This window comes from Chrysemys picta, chromosome 6, assembly GCF_011386835.1.
Source record: "Chrysemys picta bellii isolate R12L10 chromosome 6, ASM1138683v2, whole genome shotgun sequence".
Taxonomy (NCBI): Eukaryota; Metazoa; Chordata; order Testudines; family Emydidae; genus Chrysemys; species Chrysemys picta.
In genome coordinates this window covers 101,806,021-101,824,397 of record NC_088796.1, presented here as the reverse complement: position 1 = coordinate 101,824,397, position 18,377 = coordinate 101,806,021, and the positions used below count along the sequence as shown (strand labels likewise).

The 18,377-nt window shown below is 41.5% G+C and overlaps 2 protein-coding genes across 2 annotated transcripts; both read right to left on the bottom strand.

Annotated features, from left to right (window-relative positions):
* Positions 1–383: 383 nt before the first annotated feature.
* Positions 384–1,025, bottom strand: LOC135972456 (interferon beta-like). The gene has a single exon (XM_065550575.1). It carries the CDS (start codon positions 1,023–1,025, stop codon positions 384–386), a length of 642 nt encoding a protein of 213 aa, XP_065406647.1.
* An 11,629-nt stretch (positions 1,026–12,654) lies between these two features.
* LOC101943112 (interferon beta-like) lies at positions 12,655–13,394 on the bottom strand. Its single transcript, XM_005297791.2, has one exon. It carries the CDS (start codon positions 13,294–13,296, stop codon positions 12,655–12,657), a length of 642 nt encoding a protein of 213 aa, XP_005297848.2. The 5' UTR covers positions 13,297–13,394.
* Positions 13,395–18,377: the final 4,983 nt, after the last annotated feature.

Genomic DNA, 18,377 nt, shown 5'->3' with positions numbered 1-18,377 from the left:
GCAGAAGTAACCGGCAGAATTAGATGGTGGGATAGAAGTGTGTGAGCACAGACCATCAATTTTCTGGTGTCCTGACTGGAATTTTCTCTTACTAGGCAGTTGTTAAAAACAGCAACAAGCCAACTTTTCCCCTACTAAGATGCTTACTGGGCAAAGTTATATTTGGTATGGTTAATTATCAACGGATGATATTTTTTCATTTGTAATCAGTTACGATATATTTGTATATTTTCCATACAGAATATGTGTGTGGTAAGGAAGCACTAAACTATATATGCTACTCTAAAACAGTTTTATTAACATGAGTTTGAAATAGGTGTATGGGTAAAATTACTATGGTAGAAAGATTGGGCCCTACATAATAAGAATTATAAAATTATGACCTATCTCTCTTCAGCTGTTTTATTCATATAATATTTGAGTTTTTCTAGGAAAAACCAATATATGGTACCTTCATCTTGAAGTCTTTTTGTGAGTATGTTGAGAATTGGAAAACATCTGGATATTTCTACACGGATGATCTCCCAGGCACACTTGCTGTATTGCTTTTCTTTCAGGAAATCGTCGATTGTCTGGAAATATCTCTTCAGTTTGAGGCTGGTGAGCAGGAAGTTTTCATTTCCTGGGTAGGTTATCTCCTTTCCCTTCTCAGCACTCAAACACGTCTCCAGCTTCTCAATCTGCTGGTGAAGACCATTTTGGAATTCCTTTATGGAAGTCCCATTCCAGGCAGCTTGGGTGAGATTGTTGGTAAAGATATGGAAGAGCTCTTGGAGGATCTGCTGGATGGCTACCTTGGCATTCTCTTGCTGGGACAGTCGGATCTTGAGGATATCTCTGGGCTTGAAAGCTGTCCTTTCATTTAGACATTGGAAGGGAAAGTTTCCACCCATTTTCTCCAGATGCTCCAAACTCTCGCTGTTCATTCTGGTTTGTAGAACATAAATCCTGTTACAGTCCAGACATGAGATTTCACTGGAGAAGAGCAGCATGAGGCAAAATTGCAGCAAACTCCTGCTGATCATGATGATGTCTTAGATTCCCTGTGTTTGTGTAGAACTTGAACAACTGGTGCCTGTTCAAGGTCTTTCGTAGACTTTTGTGTTTTCGACCCATGTCTCTGAATTTAAGTATTCTGTAGGAAAAGATTTTGCTTTCATCACTTTCTACTTTTCAAGGTTTTTTCTGCTTGAGGTTTTTACTTTCGGTTTCCTTCTTTTTATTTAGTGGAAGCGAACAAGTCATTAGAAGAACCAAACCACAGTCATTACTTTTTTAATATTAAAGAATCCCTACATTTCTTTCCTTATGGCCCCCCCTGCCCTCTGAGATAAAGAATACTTGAAGGGTAAGAAGAGTTAGATGATTAACAGTATTATCCAGTTACAGGTTAGAGTAGGGACCTGTCTGTCTACTCCCAAGTTCCTGTAGTTAGCACTGCTAGACAGGTCTGAATATCTGTTACATCAGCGAGACTATCCAAGCTTTTAACTGATACAAATGAATTTTGGCAGATGGGGGGAACTAATGGAGAACTTCTTTTTCCTAGACTCTGCAGATAACAGCAGTGAAGTGATGTATAAAGCTGCTGTTCCTTCACTTTGCCAGCAGATGGAAAACTTTCCCTCTCTGGTGTCCCACTCAATATCAGAAAACCCTGCTATACTCTAACTGTCTCCTTCCTTCCTTGCAGCCTTTGAGAGGGAGTAATACTATAGGGACCTCTTAAAATTTGATAAGCTTGGAAATAATTCCTGCGGGAGATTGAGGCCCAGACAATTCTCTATTAATCTCACACAATTTCCTGGCCATTTGAAATCTGAGAGAGGAAAACCCATGTGTGTAGGGAATACCAGAGGATGGACAGAGGGCACTGAGAAACTGGGAGGTTTACTTAAGAACCTGATACCAACTGTGAAAAGCCTGAGGAACAGGTACAGTTGAAGAGTGTGAACATGTTATCTTCTCGGGCACTTCTGAGTAGTTCCCAGTGATTTAGTGTAGTGACATGGAACGGAGTTGTCCAAAAAGATTGTGTGGTTAGTAATAAATATGCTAGAGAGACTGACATAAATGAATGTCACTTTCAGACGTGATTAACTTTTCACCATTCAAGCTTGGACATTGCAGTTCAAGTGGTCTGATGAATGAAGTTTGCAGCCTGTAGCAAGTTTCACTTTCTGTTTTTCATACCATAGCACTAGGCTGTCATGCTGGAGTTTCCATCAGTGAAGGGGAATGGTTTTCAACCCAAAAATTTAAATGGAGCTTTTCATATTAATTTTAAAAAAGGAAAGGAAGAAAATCTATAAATATTTCTCTTTAAGTTATTTCTTTTACATCACCCTGACCTATCACCTCAAGCACATTTTTTAATCGTAATCTGGAGTTTGGCCCTAAACTATTTGGAAGTGTCATTTTAAAGAATGCAGTTTATTGTACATAAATATACTGCATACGGGACCCAATATTCATATAGGCTCTGCACCCCATCTCCAATTGACTCCAGTGGGAGTTGTGTGTACATTCCCTGGCAAGTTGAAGCTTATGAATATTTATGAGAGAGAGAGAAATTTAAAAATCTGAATCTTAACAAGAAAAGTTAAAGTAATAAAGCAATGGAAGTAAAGACACATAGTCTTTCAGCATATTTTCATCAGCAATTAGCCTGTTTTCTGGGAAAGGTTAGACGCAGACTTAGCTGGATGAAATATTTGCTAGAATTTGATGAAATACTGTATATTTAAATTTCAGTGAAAATAGCAGGACATTTTATTGGACTATTTTTCCTTTGTGTCAGCCAGCTTAATCTGACTGTGTAATAAAAATTAGTTTCTCCCCTTTTCCTATTTGCAAATAATCTGCAAATAAATTCAGATTTTTCTGATGAATTTATTTTCAATGATTTCACAAATGGTTTATATGAACATATTCCACTCTGATTACTTAGGACTTCCTCACCATATCTTTTCCCTATGAGTATTTGCTATTCATAATTTGCTACTTGTTCTGTATGATGGTTCACCTGAATCAATGCTATTGTGTCTGTTCCCGGATTGGTTGCCTTCAAATTCAAAACTGCAATCGAGAACATTTCTGGAGAGATTTACCTGTTATACTTCCTTACGCAAATGTTCTTTTCTGGTATACAGGTGGATCCTCACTAGATTTGATGCAACCAGCAGCTTTATTACCAATATCTGAAATGTTGAATTTAGGGTAATTTTTAGTCATTATTCATGTTATATAACTGATAGTTTAATGCATTCTGTACACAAAACTGGTTGTTGGTGTCAAGGAGTGCACAAGCTTGATTTGGAGGCTGTGGAGGGGTGGCACCAGTTGGTCAGAAAACTGACTGTGACTTGCCTGATTCATACAGCTTGATTTGTTTGTGTCGGGGAGGGGGGGGACTTATGAATTCTAGTTGATATTATGAAGTTGGTGATATGAAATTTCCTTATCATGAGAAAACTCTTTCTATGTGGATCCATCATGTTGAACAGGACCTACAGCAGGTACTCCCTTGGCTAAGGACAATGAATGTGGAGTATTTAACTTTAAAACTATGTTCTAATGACAACATACTTATGCTAAGTAGGGAACCAGTTTGACCAAGTTGGTGTTAAGGATAATGGGGGTTAGGAGTGGAAAGTTACTGAAGGCCCACTGGGGGAAGACCACAGGACATTTGGGCAAGAGGAAGGAAGGGGATGAACTGGCCAAGGCCAGGTTATCTAAGCTGGGGGAGAAGGCTCTGTTTTTGTGCATATAAGTGATGCATTGCAACAGAAGGATGGACCGAAGTGACTCTGTTCCAGGTCCATACAATGGCCTGGAGTGTTGAGGAAACTGAGGCAGGGAATTGCATGTAGGGTTTACAATTTTTGTTCCAATCTGTATTTTCCGTGTGGTGAAGTAAATAGCAATAGAGTGTCTGGGAGTTATAATCTACACTTACCACGTGGTCCCTTGAAGAGGTAAACAAGAAGGCTCAAACCTATGAGTGTACTTCTGGGAGAGGACGTGTTAACACACATCCTGAGCGTCAGAGACTTCCCAGTTGATTTGCGGGGCAAGCCCCCACTTGTAATGCTGACAGACCCCAGTTGTCAGGGGGCAGGATTGACCCTGGGACATTTGAAGCTTAGGGTTTGAGCCTCTATTGCATGAGCTGAAAGCCACGTGCCCCTTAAGCTAAGGCTGTAGGAGACTCATCAATCTCTAGATGGTCCAGAGGCGGACAGGGCACCAAACCAACCAGGCATGGATTGCATACTTTCAATAGCTGATGATCCCTGTCATCGGCAGGGCCGCCGAGGGGGGGGAAGTGGGGCAATTTGCCCCAGGCCCCGGGCCCCACAGGGGCCCCCAAGAGAATATAGTATTCTATAGTATTGCAACTTTTTTTAATGGAAAGGGCCCCTGAAATTGCTTTGCCCCAGGCCCCCTGAATCCTCTGGGCGGCCCAGGTCATCAGCAGGCAGAATTGAACATGGGACCTCTGGAGCTAAATGCATGAGCCTCTGCTTCATGAGTTAAAAGCCACATGCCTCTTACTCAAGGCTGTAGCAGACTCATCAATCTCTAGTGGGGATAGGTGCCACTAGAGGGGAACAGAGCACCACACCAAGCAGGCATGGGTTACAACAGCAATTAGGCATGGATATCATATAGTTTTTAAGGAGAATTAATTACAAAGGTCACAGAACCTGCCCCAGAGACTTCCTACAGAGATGGAACTCTCCGTGTGAGCCTCTCAGCTGCTCCATATATAAGTGTGGGTGAGTTGGGCAGAGGTGAAATAGGGTCGGCTGCCTTCACCCATCATTCCTTCTTTCCTGGGACCCCGTGGATTGTTCTCCATAGGGTTATGATCTGAGTCAGGGGCCTGGACTGAACAGACCCCCCCGTTGGGTGGGGAAAGTCCTATTGCAGCTCTGCTGGGCTGCACCTCATTATGAGAGCTGCCCAAAAATTACACTTTAAAAGGTTGTCTGAGGCAACTGCATGCACTGGAGCAGCCCCAGAAAATATTACTTGGCACTGAAAAGATGGGGGGGTGGGGAGTCTAATGGGTGAAGAGCTGAGACAGATGCTGCAGATCTCTGTGTCTGGAGAGACCTTTTTGTTCAGTGCAGAAACCACAGAATCGAATCTGCTGAGTCTGGAGATGGAACGACCGCCACTTCCATGAGGAAGTCTATGGACGAACCCGCCCCTCCTTCCTCCTGCCCATGAGTGGAAGGATGTGGGAGAATCTCTGAGGGAGATATTTACAAAATTTTCCTCTCTTTTAAGAAATGCGACCGGGGATTCCCCCACAGGCATGGCTGCTCCTTATGATTCAGGTGATACTGTCAAAGAGTTCAACTGAATTCTCTGCTCAGCATTGTCCTTTCTTTTATTAAAGGTCTGATGGAATGAATGGAAATAGTCCCCCCCTTCTCCAGCACTGAATAGATTTGGGGTTGTTAGACTTTTTCAGAAGAATTCTGTATTTTTCCTGGGTAGTAACTGACTGACGTATTCCACTAAATGGGGAGCTGCATTGTAGAGGTGGCAAAGAGAAACTTTGATAATCCTAATTCAAATGGCCTATTCCTGCTCTCATTATTCAGATGTAATTTTGTTTGTGGTGTACACCCAAGAATGAATTTAGCTTGGGCGCACACAGAGGTAATGGGATCAGGTGGAGGGCCACAAACCTGATAAGCGTGCATGTGAGCACAGACTTAATATTGGGGGCAGTGCTAGTAAATATACTGTGGATAGTTGCTGGAAATGTAGAAACCTGATTTCATATTGGTGGGGGGAAAGGGTATGTGAATGCACACATCTGATTGATGGGGTATGGGCAGGCTAATTACAAACAAACTTAATTGGTATGTGTTAAGGGGTGCATGCAATCTTGATTAGTGGGAGAAAGGACACCAATCTAGCCTTTTCCAACACAACCGTCTATTACATCAAACATCCAAATTGACAAGTTTTTGTGGGGGACAAGTAACTTGGTAGAATTGGAAAAGGAGTCAGAGTTCTGGTGTGGTGCGTGGTTTGTGAAAATGGAAAGACTAATTATCTTTCAGTAACTATTTATTTGAATATGGAAGTACTGCAAACTGGGACACTGATTCATCAATGTATTTAAGTATGTTCCCAAATTGAAGCACTAATATCAGTGGGACGGGTCACATACTTTGTTAGTCACGTGCAAAAGTACTTTCTGGAGTTGGGGCTTTAAGGCTGAACAATTACAGGGGTTTGGTTTTTTTTGGTTCTCTTTCTTGTTTTTGTTTGTTTGGTTTGGTTAAATAGGCATTTAATACAAATCACTACCACTATAGGTTGCCATTTTGTATAAAATAAGACTTTATTTATAAATAATACAAAACTATGATAAATACATAAATAAGAGCACTAAATAAGTAGTAGACTGACATAAATATAATGTTACAAATCTTGTAAAACGATATTAAAATATTTCCGCAGTGCAAAAATAGAACAAATAGTAGCAACAGTTTTTAAAATTCCACGGCATCTCATTTTAAATCATGTATAAAATTTTAATTGATTTCAGTTAGTATTTTTAAAAGGTTGGTATTTTAATTTTCTAAACTTCTTTGTGAGTTTGTCCTAGAGTTGAAAACTTAATTCCACTTGGATTCTCTTGCCAGCACTGAGGCTGAACGGCTTCTCTGCTTGGAAATAATTGGTATCTCTTCACTTTCATCCTTGCAAGCTCTAGGTCCTTTCTTCCTGGTCAGAGAGTCCCATTTTCCATCACTGCAACCAAACATGTCTCCAGATGCCCAGCTGGCTAATGAGTCTAGGTTGGACTCTCTGAATGGAACTCCTGCCCGAGGTAGCTTGGGAGAGATTTTTGCAAAAGCAGCAGGATACATGTTGGAAGAGTTCCTGGATTCTCACCGGGGCATTTTCCTTCAGGGACATTCATGGCTTGAGAACGTATTGAGGCCACCTGAAATCTCTCTCTTCATTCTGATCTTACAGGAAAATTATCCACACCTCTTTATTTGGAAGCTGTTCCAGCTCACATGTATTATGCTGTTATACTGTGGTTATGCTGCATGTTAGGGTTCCAAGATTAGATTTGATCAGAGAAGTGTTGTACCACAGAAATATATACCTGTAGTGGGGTGGTCACCTGCTCCTGCCCTGAGAGGTTTAAAACTGCCCTGGAGGAGGGCTCTGGAAGGGCAAGACCCCTGGGCTGATTGGGAGGAAGCAGGCTCAGTTGGGGCCATGCCCCAATCAGGGACCAGCTGGCCCTATAAAGGCTTGAGCCAGGAGCTTAAGCAGAAAGCCTCTCTCTCTGACTGGAGAGGGAGACAGGCCTGGCTGCTGGGGAACTCACCTGAGGACCTAGAGTGAGGCAGGGTTGGGGAAAGGCCTTAGGAGCTGGGAAGTCCTGGGCCAGCAACTCCCCAGGCTGCAGGACCTAGTCTTAGGTATTGGGCTTGCAGAGGGGCAGCCTGAAGGTGGGTAAAGGCAGCCAGTCCAAACTGATTTGCCAATGATGAGTGGCTGATACTGCAGTCTGCCCCAGTGAACGGGGGCTAGATGGAGACTGGGCAGCAGCCAAAACTGAGGCAAAGTGGGGATAGTGGGTGGGGAAACCCAGGGATAGTGGGATACTGCTGGGGGGGGGGGGGGGGGGCAGCACCCAAGACAGGGGCAGTGGGAGGGATGTGGGGGGCCAATGGCAAGCAGATCACCAGCCTGCAGAGGGCGCTCCTGGGTCAAAGCTAATTCCCAAGGATGACTAGCAGGAGGCGCCGCAGGGGTGAGTCTGCGCTGTGCTACAATACCAAACACATAATGTCAACAATGTTTAAGGTCCCAACCCTTTCTTTTAAAATTACAATTGTCTGGTAATTTTTTGCATCAATATTCTTCATTTTGCATTTTAAACACTGAGTAAATGAACAGACTATAATTACATAAAATGTAATTTGTGCAGTTGAAATTGTATAATAGAGAGTCAATTGCATAATTCAAGGTCAAGCGTTATGGAGTGCTAGAAGTCACTCTGGGAGGAATCTGCAGATTGAAGGGATTCCACTACATGGTGCAGTATCCTCCAGCTGTTTTAACCTCAGTAGTGACAGTATCTTGAGCTGGAATGAAATAGGAATTGATTGACACACAAAGGTGAAAAATAAATTTTCCATTGTATTAATGTTAATAAATTAAATGAAAATATCTTTTCTACACCTAATTATCTCAAGTCTTATGGTATGTTCATATTTTTTATAATTGTCTCTAGGAAACTTCTCAAGCTTTGGAATACAAGAAATAGTTCTGATGAGGACAGATTAATAAATAGCAACCATGATCATAATAGAACACTACATACGTAGAAGTCAGAGTACTTTGGAGGTAGGTCAGGGGTGGGGGGAGGAAGTATAATTCTTTGATGACCAAAGTGCTGTTGAGGTGGCTAAGGATTCCAGGTATGTGTACTTTGTTGCATGGTCTGCCAATTGCCTACTGCATAACAGCACCTGATAGGTAGGAGATTGTGAAGATGTGCAAAAATAAATAACAGTAGAAACACAGAAAAATAAATCCGTGTCATTGAAAATCCATTTCCAGGACAGGACAGGAAGAGCCTAAAGCTGCTGCCATGGAAATCAGTTCGTATTTGGCCACTGATCCTGTAGAAGGTGCCAGCTTCCTCCGGGCCCCAGGGGTGCTCAACTCCCCTGCTCCACCCATGGTCCCACCCCACACCCACCCACTTCCCATGAGCCCTGCCTCTTCCTGTCCCTGCTCCTCCCAGGTCCTGCCCTCACCCCTTCCCTAAACTCCCACCCTGCCTCTTCCCACCCCCATCCTTTCCTCGCCTCTTCCTACCCAACCCTTGCCCCCTCCTCTGAGCATGTCTTGTCCCTGCTCCTCCCCCTCCCTCCCTCCCAGCGCCTCCTGCACACCGTGGAACAGCTGATTGTGGCAGGCGGGAGGCGCTGGGAGGGAGGGGGAGGAATTGACCAACAGGAATGCTTGTGGGTCGGAGGCACTGGGGGGGTGGGGAAGGGAGGGAACTGGCTGCTGGTGGGTGCTAAGCACTCACTAATTGTTCTCAGTGGGTGCTCCAGCCCTGGAGTTGGCACCTATGGTAACAGCAATTCAGGGGTGCTGGAAGCCATTGAACAAAACTGTAAACCTCATATATGGTGGAAACCATGTATTCACTTGCTAATATTACTTCATGCTGGGCACCCCAGTGCCCCTAGTTCCAGTTCCCCTGCAGCATGTATGCAAACAGCTAGTCTGTTGTTTGAGGAAAGTTAGTTACAAACTGCTCAGAGCCTGCTGCAGAGGATCTGTGCAGGGAAAGAGCTATCTGCATGTGACTCTTACCTTTGCCACATGGAAGTGAGATGAGGTGCCAGGTGAGATGAGGTGGAGTAAGATACTTTTGCACATACTTTCCTCTTGGGGTGTGAACCAATCTGTTTATAATCCTTGACTTGTTTTGTCAATATAACCTGTAGGCTTCAACTCCACCAAAGAATGAATGAAGGCAGAGAGACTTGAGCAGGAAAGAACTACTACTACTGATAGGCACAGCTACTGAAAAAAACCTGCACCATAAGAAAGGATAGGGATTTGTTTTAAGAGTTAACTCCTTGTACATGCCTCTAAACCAGCAGGTCCCAAACTGAGGTTCATGTTTTGGTGGTGGTACATGGAGGGACCTGATGGTGGTCTTCAGGGAACTGGCAGATCCCATGTTCCTAGTACTGAAATTACTATAAATGCGTTCCTAGTACTACTTCTCTTTGTAAGCATTTGCTGTACCTGCCACGAAGGTGTTACCTGATCTCGAATAGGTGGGGAAATAGTGTATAAAACAATTTTTGTGAGATTAGCCCCACATAATGAACTGTTTTAGAACCCCAGAGGAAAGACAAGCAAAGGCTTCTGCAGTGGCACCATCTGTTGAGTTTGAATGTACAGAGGCTCCTATTAGCAACTCCATATTTTCGGTTGCATTATAAACGAGATTTCCAGTGGGGAATATGTTCCTATTTTTTCTCTAAAGGCAGATTGACAATCATTGTGAGAATTCTCACACAATTTGTTTTTATACTATTTGAACATTTAATGTAGTGGCTGTTTGACTTCATTTAAAAACTTTTAAATAAGAAATCTCTGGATTTAGTGTCTGCCTTAAAATTGTCCTAAGCAGGGCTAGGATTGACTAGTAGTTCTTCAAAATACTATCTACGTACCCAGATTTGGTAGAGAGGTAGATCCTCACTAGGTCTGGTCTAATGGCTAGTCTTGTTTTCATTTTTCTTTTTCAAATATTTTTTTAATTATTGAGTTTAGGGTAATTTTGAGTCGTTATTCACATTACAACTGAAATTTTGATGCACTGGGCTCATAAAACTGGTGGTTGTTGGTGGAACATGCAGTCCATGAGCACACAAGCTTGATTTTGGGGCAGTAGGGGGAGGGCAAAAGGGGTAGTCCCAGGTGCTTACAGACCTTAGCAGGAGGGATTAGGTACATGCAAGCTTGATTGATGTCATTTGTGAGGCAAGTGTACCCAAGTCTGACTGATGGAGGGGGTAAATTAGGCCCACACAAGTCTGAAAGGTGGTGGATAGGGAGGCTGAGTATATGGAAACCTGACTACTTGGGAGGAAGTTCACACACACACACACACACACACACACACCATTAGTGGGAAGGAGGGGCAAGCAATTTTGTATTGTGACAGCCTAAAGTCTTCCCCTCGGAATGCCCATCTATCTATCACCCCTTTAATTAGCCCTTACCAATCCAGCCTATTTTATCACAATGAGCTACTGCACCATATACCCACAACTACAAATGCTGGGGGAAAAAGTAATCTAGTAATGGGCAGAAATGCAAAAGCTTCAGAACTGAGGTTGTGGTTTGTGGTCTGTTGGACTGGTAAAATTAATTATCAGGGTTTATGTTTACAAGGTACTTCCACACATGAACATAAGACTCGTGCACTTAACCTTAGCCAAATGTTGACAAGTCCTTTGCTGAACTGGAGTCTTAAGGCAGAACAAGATAAGATTGTTATTGGGTCTTTGCTTTTTTTAAATATATAATTAATACAAATCACTACTGCAGTAGGCTGCTATTTTGTATAAATAAATATTTATTTATAAATATTATAAACACATCTGAAAATGATAAATAAGAGCAATACATAAATATTATCAATAAATAAAAGTAGATCAACACCACAATACTGTTACAAATCCAGTAAAATTATCTGAAATATTTTCACAGTGCAGGAGGAGAATATATAGTAGCAATAGTTTATAATTCCAGTGCACTTAATTATACATGATCTAGAATTTGGGATGCTCTTGTTTGCTTTTTATGCTTGAAGCAAAACAGGGCTCCAGAAGCTCCACTTGCTTATGAGTCCATGTTTGGATCTTTAATGGGGCTATCATTCCAAGGAGATTAAGAAGGAATTTGACACTTGATGTACCAAATCTGTTCGAGGATTTCCTGGATGGCCACTTGGCAGTCACTTTCTGCCAAGACTTGAGAACCTTTTGGGGCCACAAAGTCTCTCTTCTTTCTGACTTTAGAGGAAAATTATCCTTCTATTTTGTTTGGAAGTTGACCTGGTTCACATCTGTTATGCTGAAATGAGCATAACAGTTACAGTTCAGAGGTGAGATTTCATTTTTAAGAGCAGCCAAAAGCAAATTCTGAGCAAATGGGTAACATCAATGATTTGGAAATCATAAGGTTTTTCTTCTTCGGTTCAAATACTACATTGTCTTCTGGCATATTTTCAGCAATATCTTTTGTTTTACATTTTCTCATGTGAGTAAATCAATCTGGTAATGGCAAGTAGTATATAAATTGAGCAATTGGAGTTCTGTAGGAGTTGGTCCCTTGTTTAATGCAAGACAGGCTGATAAGAATCTGGAAAGGAACTGCTTGTAGAATCAACTTAGAGACGAACCACTCCAGTGGAGGTGTAGTTTCATTCAGCTGTTTTCATAACATCATTACATGAAGCATCACGTGCTGAAATGAAAAAGGGGAATGGTTTAAACATGGAGAGTTTCAAATGCCAAATATAGGCCATCTTTTTCTAACCAGATGTCAAATCATAAATCCTGAGCCTTATTGCACTTATAATCTTGTGACAATTTTTTTTTAACCAAAATTGTTGAAATGTAGAGATAAACAGAATGAAGGAAAGCAGAATAAGTAGTCTTGGCCATCCCTGTGTGCAGAAGTAACCGGCAGAATTAGATGGTGGGATAGAAGTGTGTGAGCACAGACCATCAATTTTCTGGTGTCCTGACTGGAATTTTCTCTTACTAGGCAGTTGTTAAAAACAGCAACAAGCCAACTTTTCCCCTACTAAGATGCTTACTGGGCAAAGTTATATTTGGTATGGTTAATTATCAACGGATGATATTTTTTCATTTGTAATCAGTTACGATATATTTGTATATTTTCCATACAGAATATGTGTGTGGTAAGGAAGCACTAAACTATATATGCTACTCTAAAACAGTTTTATTAACATGAGTTTGAAATAGGTGTATGGGTAAAATTACTATGGTAGAAAGATTGGGCCCTACATAATAAGAATTATAAAATTATGACCTATCTCTCTTCAGCTGTTTTATTCATATAATATTTGAGTTTTTCTAGGAAAAACCAATATATAGTACCTTCATCTTGAAGTCTTTTTGTGAGTATGTTGAGAATTGGAAAACATCTGGATATTTCTACACGGATGATCTCCCAGGCACACTGGCTGTATTGCTTTTCTTTCAGGAAATCGTCGATTGTCTGGAAATATGTCTTCAGTTTGAGGCTGGTGAGCAGGAGGTTCTCATTTCCTGGGTAGGTTATCTCCTTTCCCTTCTCAGCACTCAAACACGTCTCCAGCTTCTCAATCTGCTGGTGAAGACCATTTTGGAATTCCTTTATGGAAGTCCCATTCCAGGCAGCTTGGGTGAGATTGTTGGTAAAGATATGGAAGAGCTCTTGGAGGATCTGTTGGATGGCTACCTTGGCATTCTCTTGCTGGGACAGTCGGATCTTGAGGATATCTCTGGGCTTGAAAGCTGTCCTTTCATTTAGACATTGGAAGGGAAAGTTTCCACCCATTTTCTCCAGATGCTCTAAACTCTCGCTGTTCATTCTGGTTTGTAGAACATAAATCCTGTTACAGTCCAGACATGAGATTTCACTGGAAAAGAGCAGCATGAGGCAAAATTGCAGCAAACTCCTGCTGATCATGATGATGTCTTAGATTCCCTGTGTTTGTGTAGAACTTGAACAACTGGTGCCTGTTCAAGGTCTTTCGTAGACTTTTGTGTTTTCGACCCATGTCTCTGAATTTAAGTATTCTGTAGGAAAAGATTTTGCTTTCATCACTTTCTACTTTTCAAGGTTTTTTCTGCTTGAGGTTTTTACTTTCGGTTTCCTTCTTTTTATTTAGTGGAAGCGAACAAGTCATTAGAAGAACCAAACCACAGTCATTACTTTTTTAATATTAAAGAATCCCTACATTTCTTTCCTTACGGCCCCCCCTGCCCTCTTAGATAAAGAATATTTGAAGGGTAAGAAGAGTTAGATGATTAACAGTATGATCCAGTTACAGGTTAGAGTAGGGACCTGTCTGTCTACTCCCAAGTTCCTGTAGTTAGCACTGCTAGACAGGTCTGAATATCTGTTACATCAGCGAGACTATCCAAGCTTTTAACTGATACAAATGAATTTTGGCAGATGGGGGGAACTAATGGAGAACTTCTTTTTCCTAGACTCTGCAGATAACAGCAGTGAAGTGATGTATAAAGCTGCTGTTCCTTCACTTTGCCAGCAGATGGAAAACTTTCCCTCTCTGGTGTCCCACTCAAAATCAGAAAACCCTGCTATACTCTAACTGTCTCCTTCCTTCCTTGCAGCCTTTGAGAGGGAGTAATACTATAGGGACCTCTTAAAATGTGATAAGCTTGGAAATAATTCCTGCGGGAGATTGAGGCCCAGACAATTCTCTATTAATCTCACACAATTTCCTGGCCATTTGAAATCTGAGAGAGGAAAACCCATGTGTGTAGGGAATACCAGAGGATGGACAGAGGGCACTGAGAAACTGGGAGGTTTACTTAAGAACCTGATACCAGCTGTGAAAAGCCCGAGGAACAGGCACAGTTGAAGAGTGTGAACATGTTATCTTCTCGGCCACTTCTGAGTAGTTCCCAGTGATTTAGTGTAGTGACATGGAACGGAGTTGTCCAAAAAGATTGTGTGTTTGGTAATAAATATGCTAGAGAGACTGACATAAATGAATGTCACTTTCAGACGTGATTAACTTTTCACCATTCAATCTTGGACATTGCAGTTCAAGTGGTCTGATGAATGAAGTTTGCAGCCTGTAGCAAGTTTCACTTTCTGTTTTTCATACCATAGCACTAGGCTGTCATGCTGGAGTTTCCATCAGTGAAGGGGAATGGTTTTCAACCCAAAAATTTAAATGGAGCTTTTCATATTAATTTTAAAAAAGGAAAGGAAGAAAATCTATAAATATTTCTCTTTAAGTTATTTCTTTTACATCACTCTGACCTATCACCTCAAGCACATTCTTTAATCGTAATCTGGAGTTTGGCCCTAAACTATTTGGAAGTGTCATTTTAAAGAATGTAGTTTATTGTACATAAATATACTGTATACGGCACCCAATATTAATATAGGCTCTGCACCCCATCTCCAATTTACTCCAGTGGGAATTTTGTGTACATTCCCTGGCAAGTTGAAGCTTATGAATATTTATGAGAGAGAGAGAAATTTAAAAATCTGAATCTTAACAAGAAAAGTTAAAGTAATAAAGCAATGGAAGTAAAGACACATAGTCTTTCAGCATATTTTCATCAGCAATTAGCCTGTTTTCTGGGAAAGGTTAGATGCAGACTCAGCTGGATGAAATATTTGCTAGCATTTGATGAAATACTGTAGATTTAAATTTCAATTCAAAAGCAAAAATTTTGGGGGGGATTTTTTTTCTCCTCTATATGTCAGCCATCTTTATTTGAATGTGTAATTAGAGATTAATTTGACGCCTTTTCCTATTTGGAAATCTGCAAATAAATTCAGATTTTGTTAATGTGTTTATATAATATGATTTGACAAATTATTTACATTCTAATCTCTGATTGCTCAGGACCTTCACACCACAATTTTTGCTTTGACTATTCCCTATTCATAATTTATTACTTGTTCTGTATGATGGTTCACCTGATTTGGTGCAATTGTGTCTCTTCCCTGATTGTTTGCCTTGGAATTCAAAACTGCTTTCAAGGTGGCTACATGAACTTTTCTGGAAAGAATCCTCTTTAAAATGTGTATTTACAGAAGTAATTGTTAAACTTTGTCTTTACCCAAATGTTCTTTTCTAACAAACTCTCACATACAGATATTTCTGAAAACGTTTACAAAGGGCCAGACATTTTTATACATTTTAATAAGTCTCAAATGTTTAGGCTATGGCTGAAATTTGCAGTGCTAATTGTTGACTGATAGTGTTTCTGGAGAGCTATCTACCTACCCAAAATGTGGTAGAGAGGTGGATCCTTACTAGATCTGATCCAACAGGCAGTTTTATTACCATACTTTTAAATGTTGGAGTTCAGGTAACTGTTAAGTCAATACTTGTGTTTAGTCAATATAAGTGATGCACTGCAACAGAAGGATGCAGGATGATCCCAAGTGACTGTGATCCAGGCCCATAAAATGGCCTGAAGTGTGGAGGAAACTGAGGCAGGGAGTTTCATGTCGGGTTTACTATTTTTGTATAAATCTGTGCATTTCTTGTGTCATTAAGAAAAGAGCAATAGAGTGTTAGAATCCTGTGCAAAGTGTCTGCGTGTTATAGGCTACACCTACATATGGTCCTTTGACGAGGTAAACAAGAAGGCTCACACGTCTAGGTGTACGTCTGGTAGAAGACATGTTAAGCTATGAAAATATTTTGGTCTTGAGGGCCTAAGGTTGATCGGCTGCAGGACTCTAGTTCCATGAAGAGGTAATAGAGTGAGAGCCCAGGAAATGTGCCAGAGAGGCCAAGGGAAGAAACAGGGCTGCCACCTACTGAGACCCAGGGAATCTGAAAGTCCAAGGGGGATTCAGTGTCTGGTGAGCTGCTAAGAGGAGGTAGCCCAGAGAGATTTGTGACATGGAGATAAATGGGCTCGTGCCTACAAGCCTGAGAGATGAAATTTGTGAGCTGAGTGTACACAAGCTTGATTGACAGGGATAAAGGGATAGGTGCATGCAAGCCTGATTGATGGAGGATTAGTGGAGAGAGTGAGACTGGGCACACTGAAACCTGCTTGATGGTGGGGATTTGAAGGGCTGATGGCTGCAGCAACCTGTATGGAACTGGGAGGGAGGAGCACAGGTTGCAGGAGGGATGTTTAGAGGTGGCACTGAGAAGCCAGTCTGTGTGCACATGGCTGGAATGCTATCTGCAATTACAGCCATCAGGGAGTCCCCACATGTTAATACCCAGTATGCAGTATATGAAACGGTTGCATGCCAAACTGATTGATGGTGAGGGGAGATGGCTGTGCTTATGCCAATCTCATTGGTTTGAGAGGGGGAGGGGCAAGCAAGCCAGGTTGCTTCAGGGGAGCGTATGCAAATCTAATCTGGGGGAAGTGTGGGGAGTGTATGAAAATGTGAGTGGTGGTGTTTGGGGAGGAAACACGAGCCTGATTACTGCATGGATCTCAGTTGGGGCGAAATAGGAGTAGCCAGGCACATACAAGTCTGATCGAGGGAAGTGGGGTAGGGTGCACTTGAACCATCTATCGGGAGCTATGCTATCTGGCACATTTTACCCTGCAAGAATGAATTTAGTCTAGGCTGGACACATACAAAGGAGTCAGCTGTGGGGAAGGAGAGGACATGCAAATCTGCTGGGAATGTGTTTTCACACACACTTAAAGGGGGGACGATTGCTTGTGGAGAAGTGCTGGATACATGGAATCGTAATTTATTTTTGGTTGGGGTGTGTGAATGCAGGCTAACCTGATTTTGGGGGGGGGGGGCATAGATAGGCTGGTTATAAATGAGTTTAATTGGTGTGTTTTTGGCGGGGCATGCAAACTTGATTGATTGGGGGGGGGGAGAACACCAAACTAGCCTCTTCTAACATAACCATCTTCTACACCAAACATCCACAACTACCGGTGGGGGTGGGGGAGAATAATCTAGTAAAGGGTAGAAGAGGAAAAAGGGGTAGAGATCCATGTGGAATGTGGTTTCTTACAGTGGAAAGACTAATAATTACACAGTTAGTATTTTTTTCATATGGAAGCCCTGTGAACTTGAGATTCATCAGTGTATTTAAGTGTGTTCCCAGCTTGAAGCACGAACTTCAGTGGGATGGGTCTTAAGCACTTTCTGGAATTGGAGGTTTTTTGTTTTTTGTTTTGCTTATATAGGTATTTAATGCAAATCACTACAGTTGGAGGTTGCCATTTGTATGAAATATTTTATTTATAAGTAATAAATACCTAGGATGATGACATAAATAAGAAGAATAAATAAGTGGTAGACTGACATAAATATACTGTACAAAGCCAGTAAAATGATCTGAAAATATTGTCACAGCACACAAAGAGAATAAATAGTAGCACAGCTGTTAAAATTCCACTTCATCTCATTTTGTATGCCATATAAAAGATTCATTCATTTCAGTTAGTACTTCCAAAAAGTTGGTATTCTTGTATATAAATTTCCTAATGAGCTCGTCACATATTTGAAAGCTTCTTAATTCTTCTTGGATTTTCTTGCCAGCACTGAGGCTGAAGTTACCAATTATTTCATAATAGATATGCAGTTATCTCTTCACTTCCATCCCGGTGAGCTGTAGATCCATTCTTCCTAGTAAGAGTCCCACTTTCCATCACTGCAATCAAACATGTATCCAGATACCCAACTTGCTGATGATGATTATTTTGGGAGTATCTGAATGGAACTCCTGCCTTAGGTAGCTTGGGAGAGGTTTGCAAAATCAGCAGGAAACATGTTGGAAGATTTCCTGGATTGCCACCTGGGTGTTCTCCTTCAGGGATTCTGTGGGCTTGAGAACCTGTTGGGGCCACCTGAAATCTCTCTTCAGTAATGCTAATTCAATTACTCTGGGGAAAAGTTTTGTACTGGACAAGACGGAGTCTGTCAATAAGTAGAAAACATCTGGGTATTTCCATGTGAATGATCACACACTCACACTCACAGGCTGTATTGCTTTTTCCCCCTCAGGAATGCATCTATCCCCTGGAAGTACTTTTTCACTCTGGTGAACTGGTGCTCCTCAT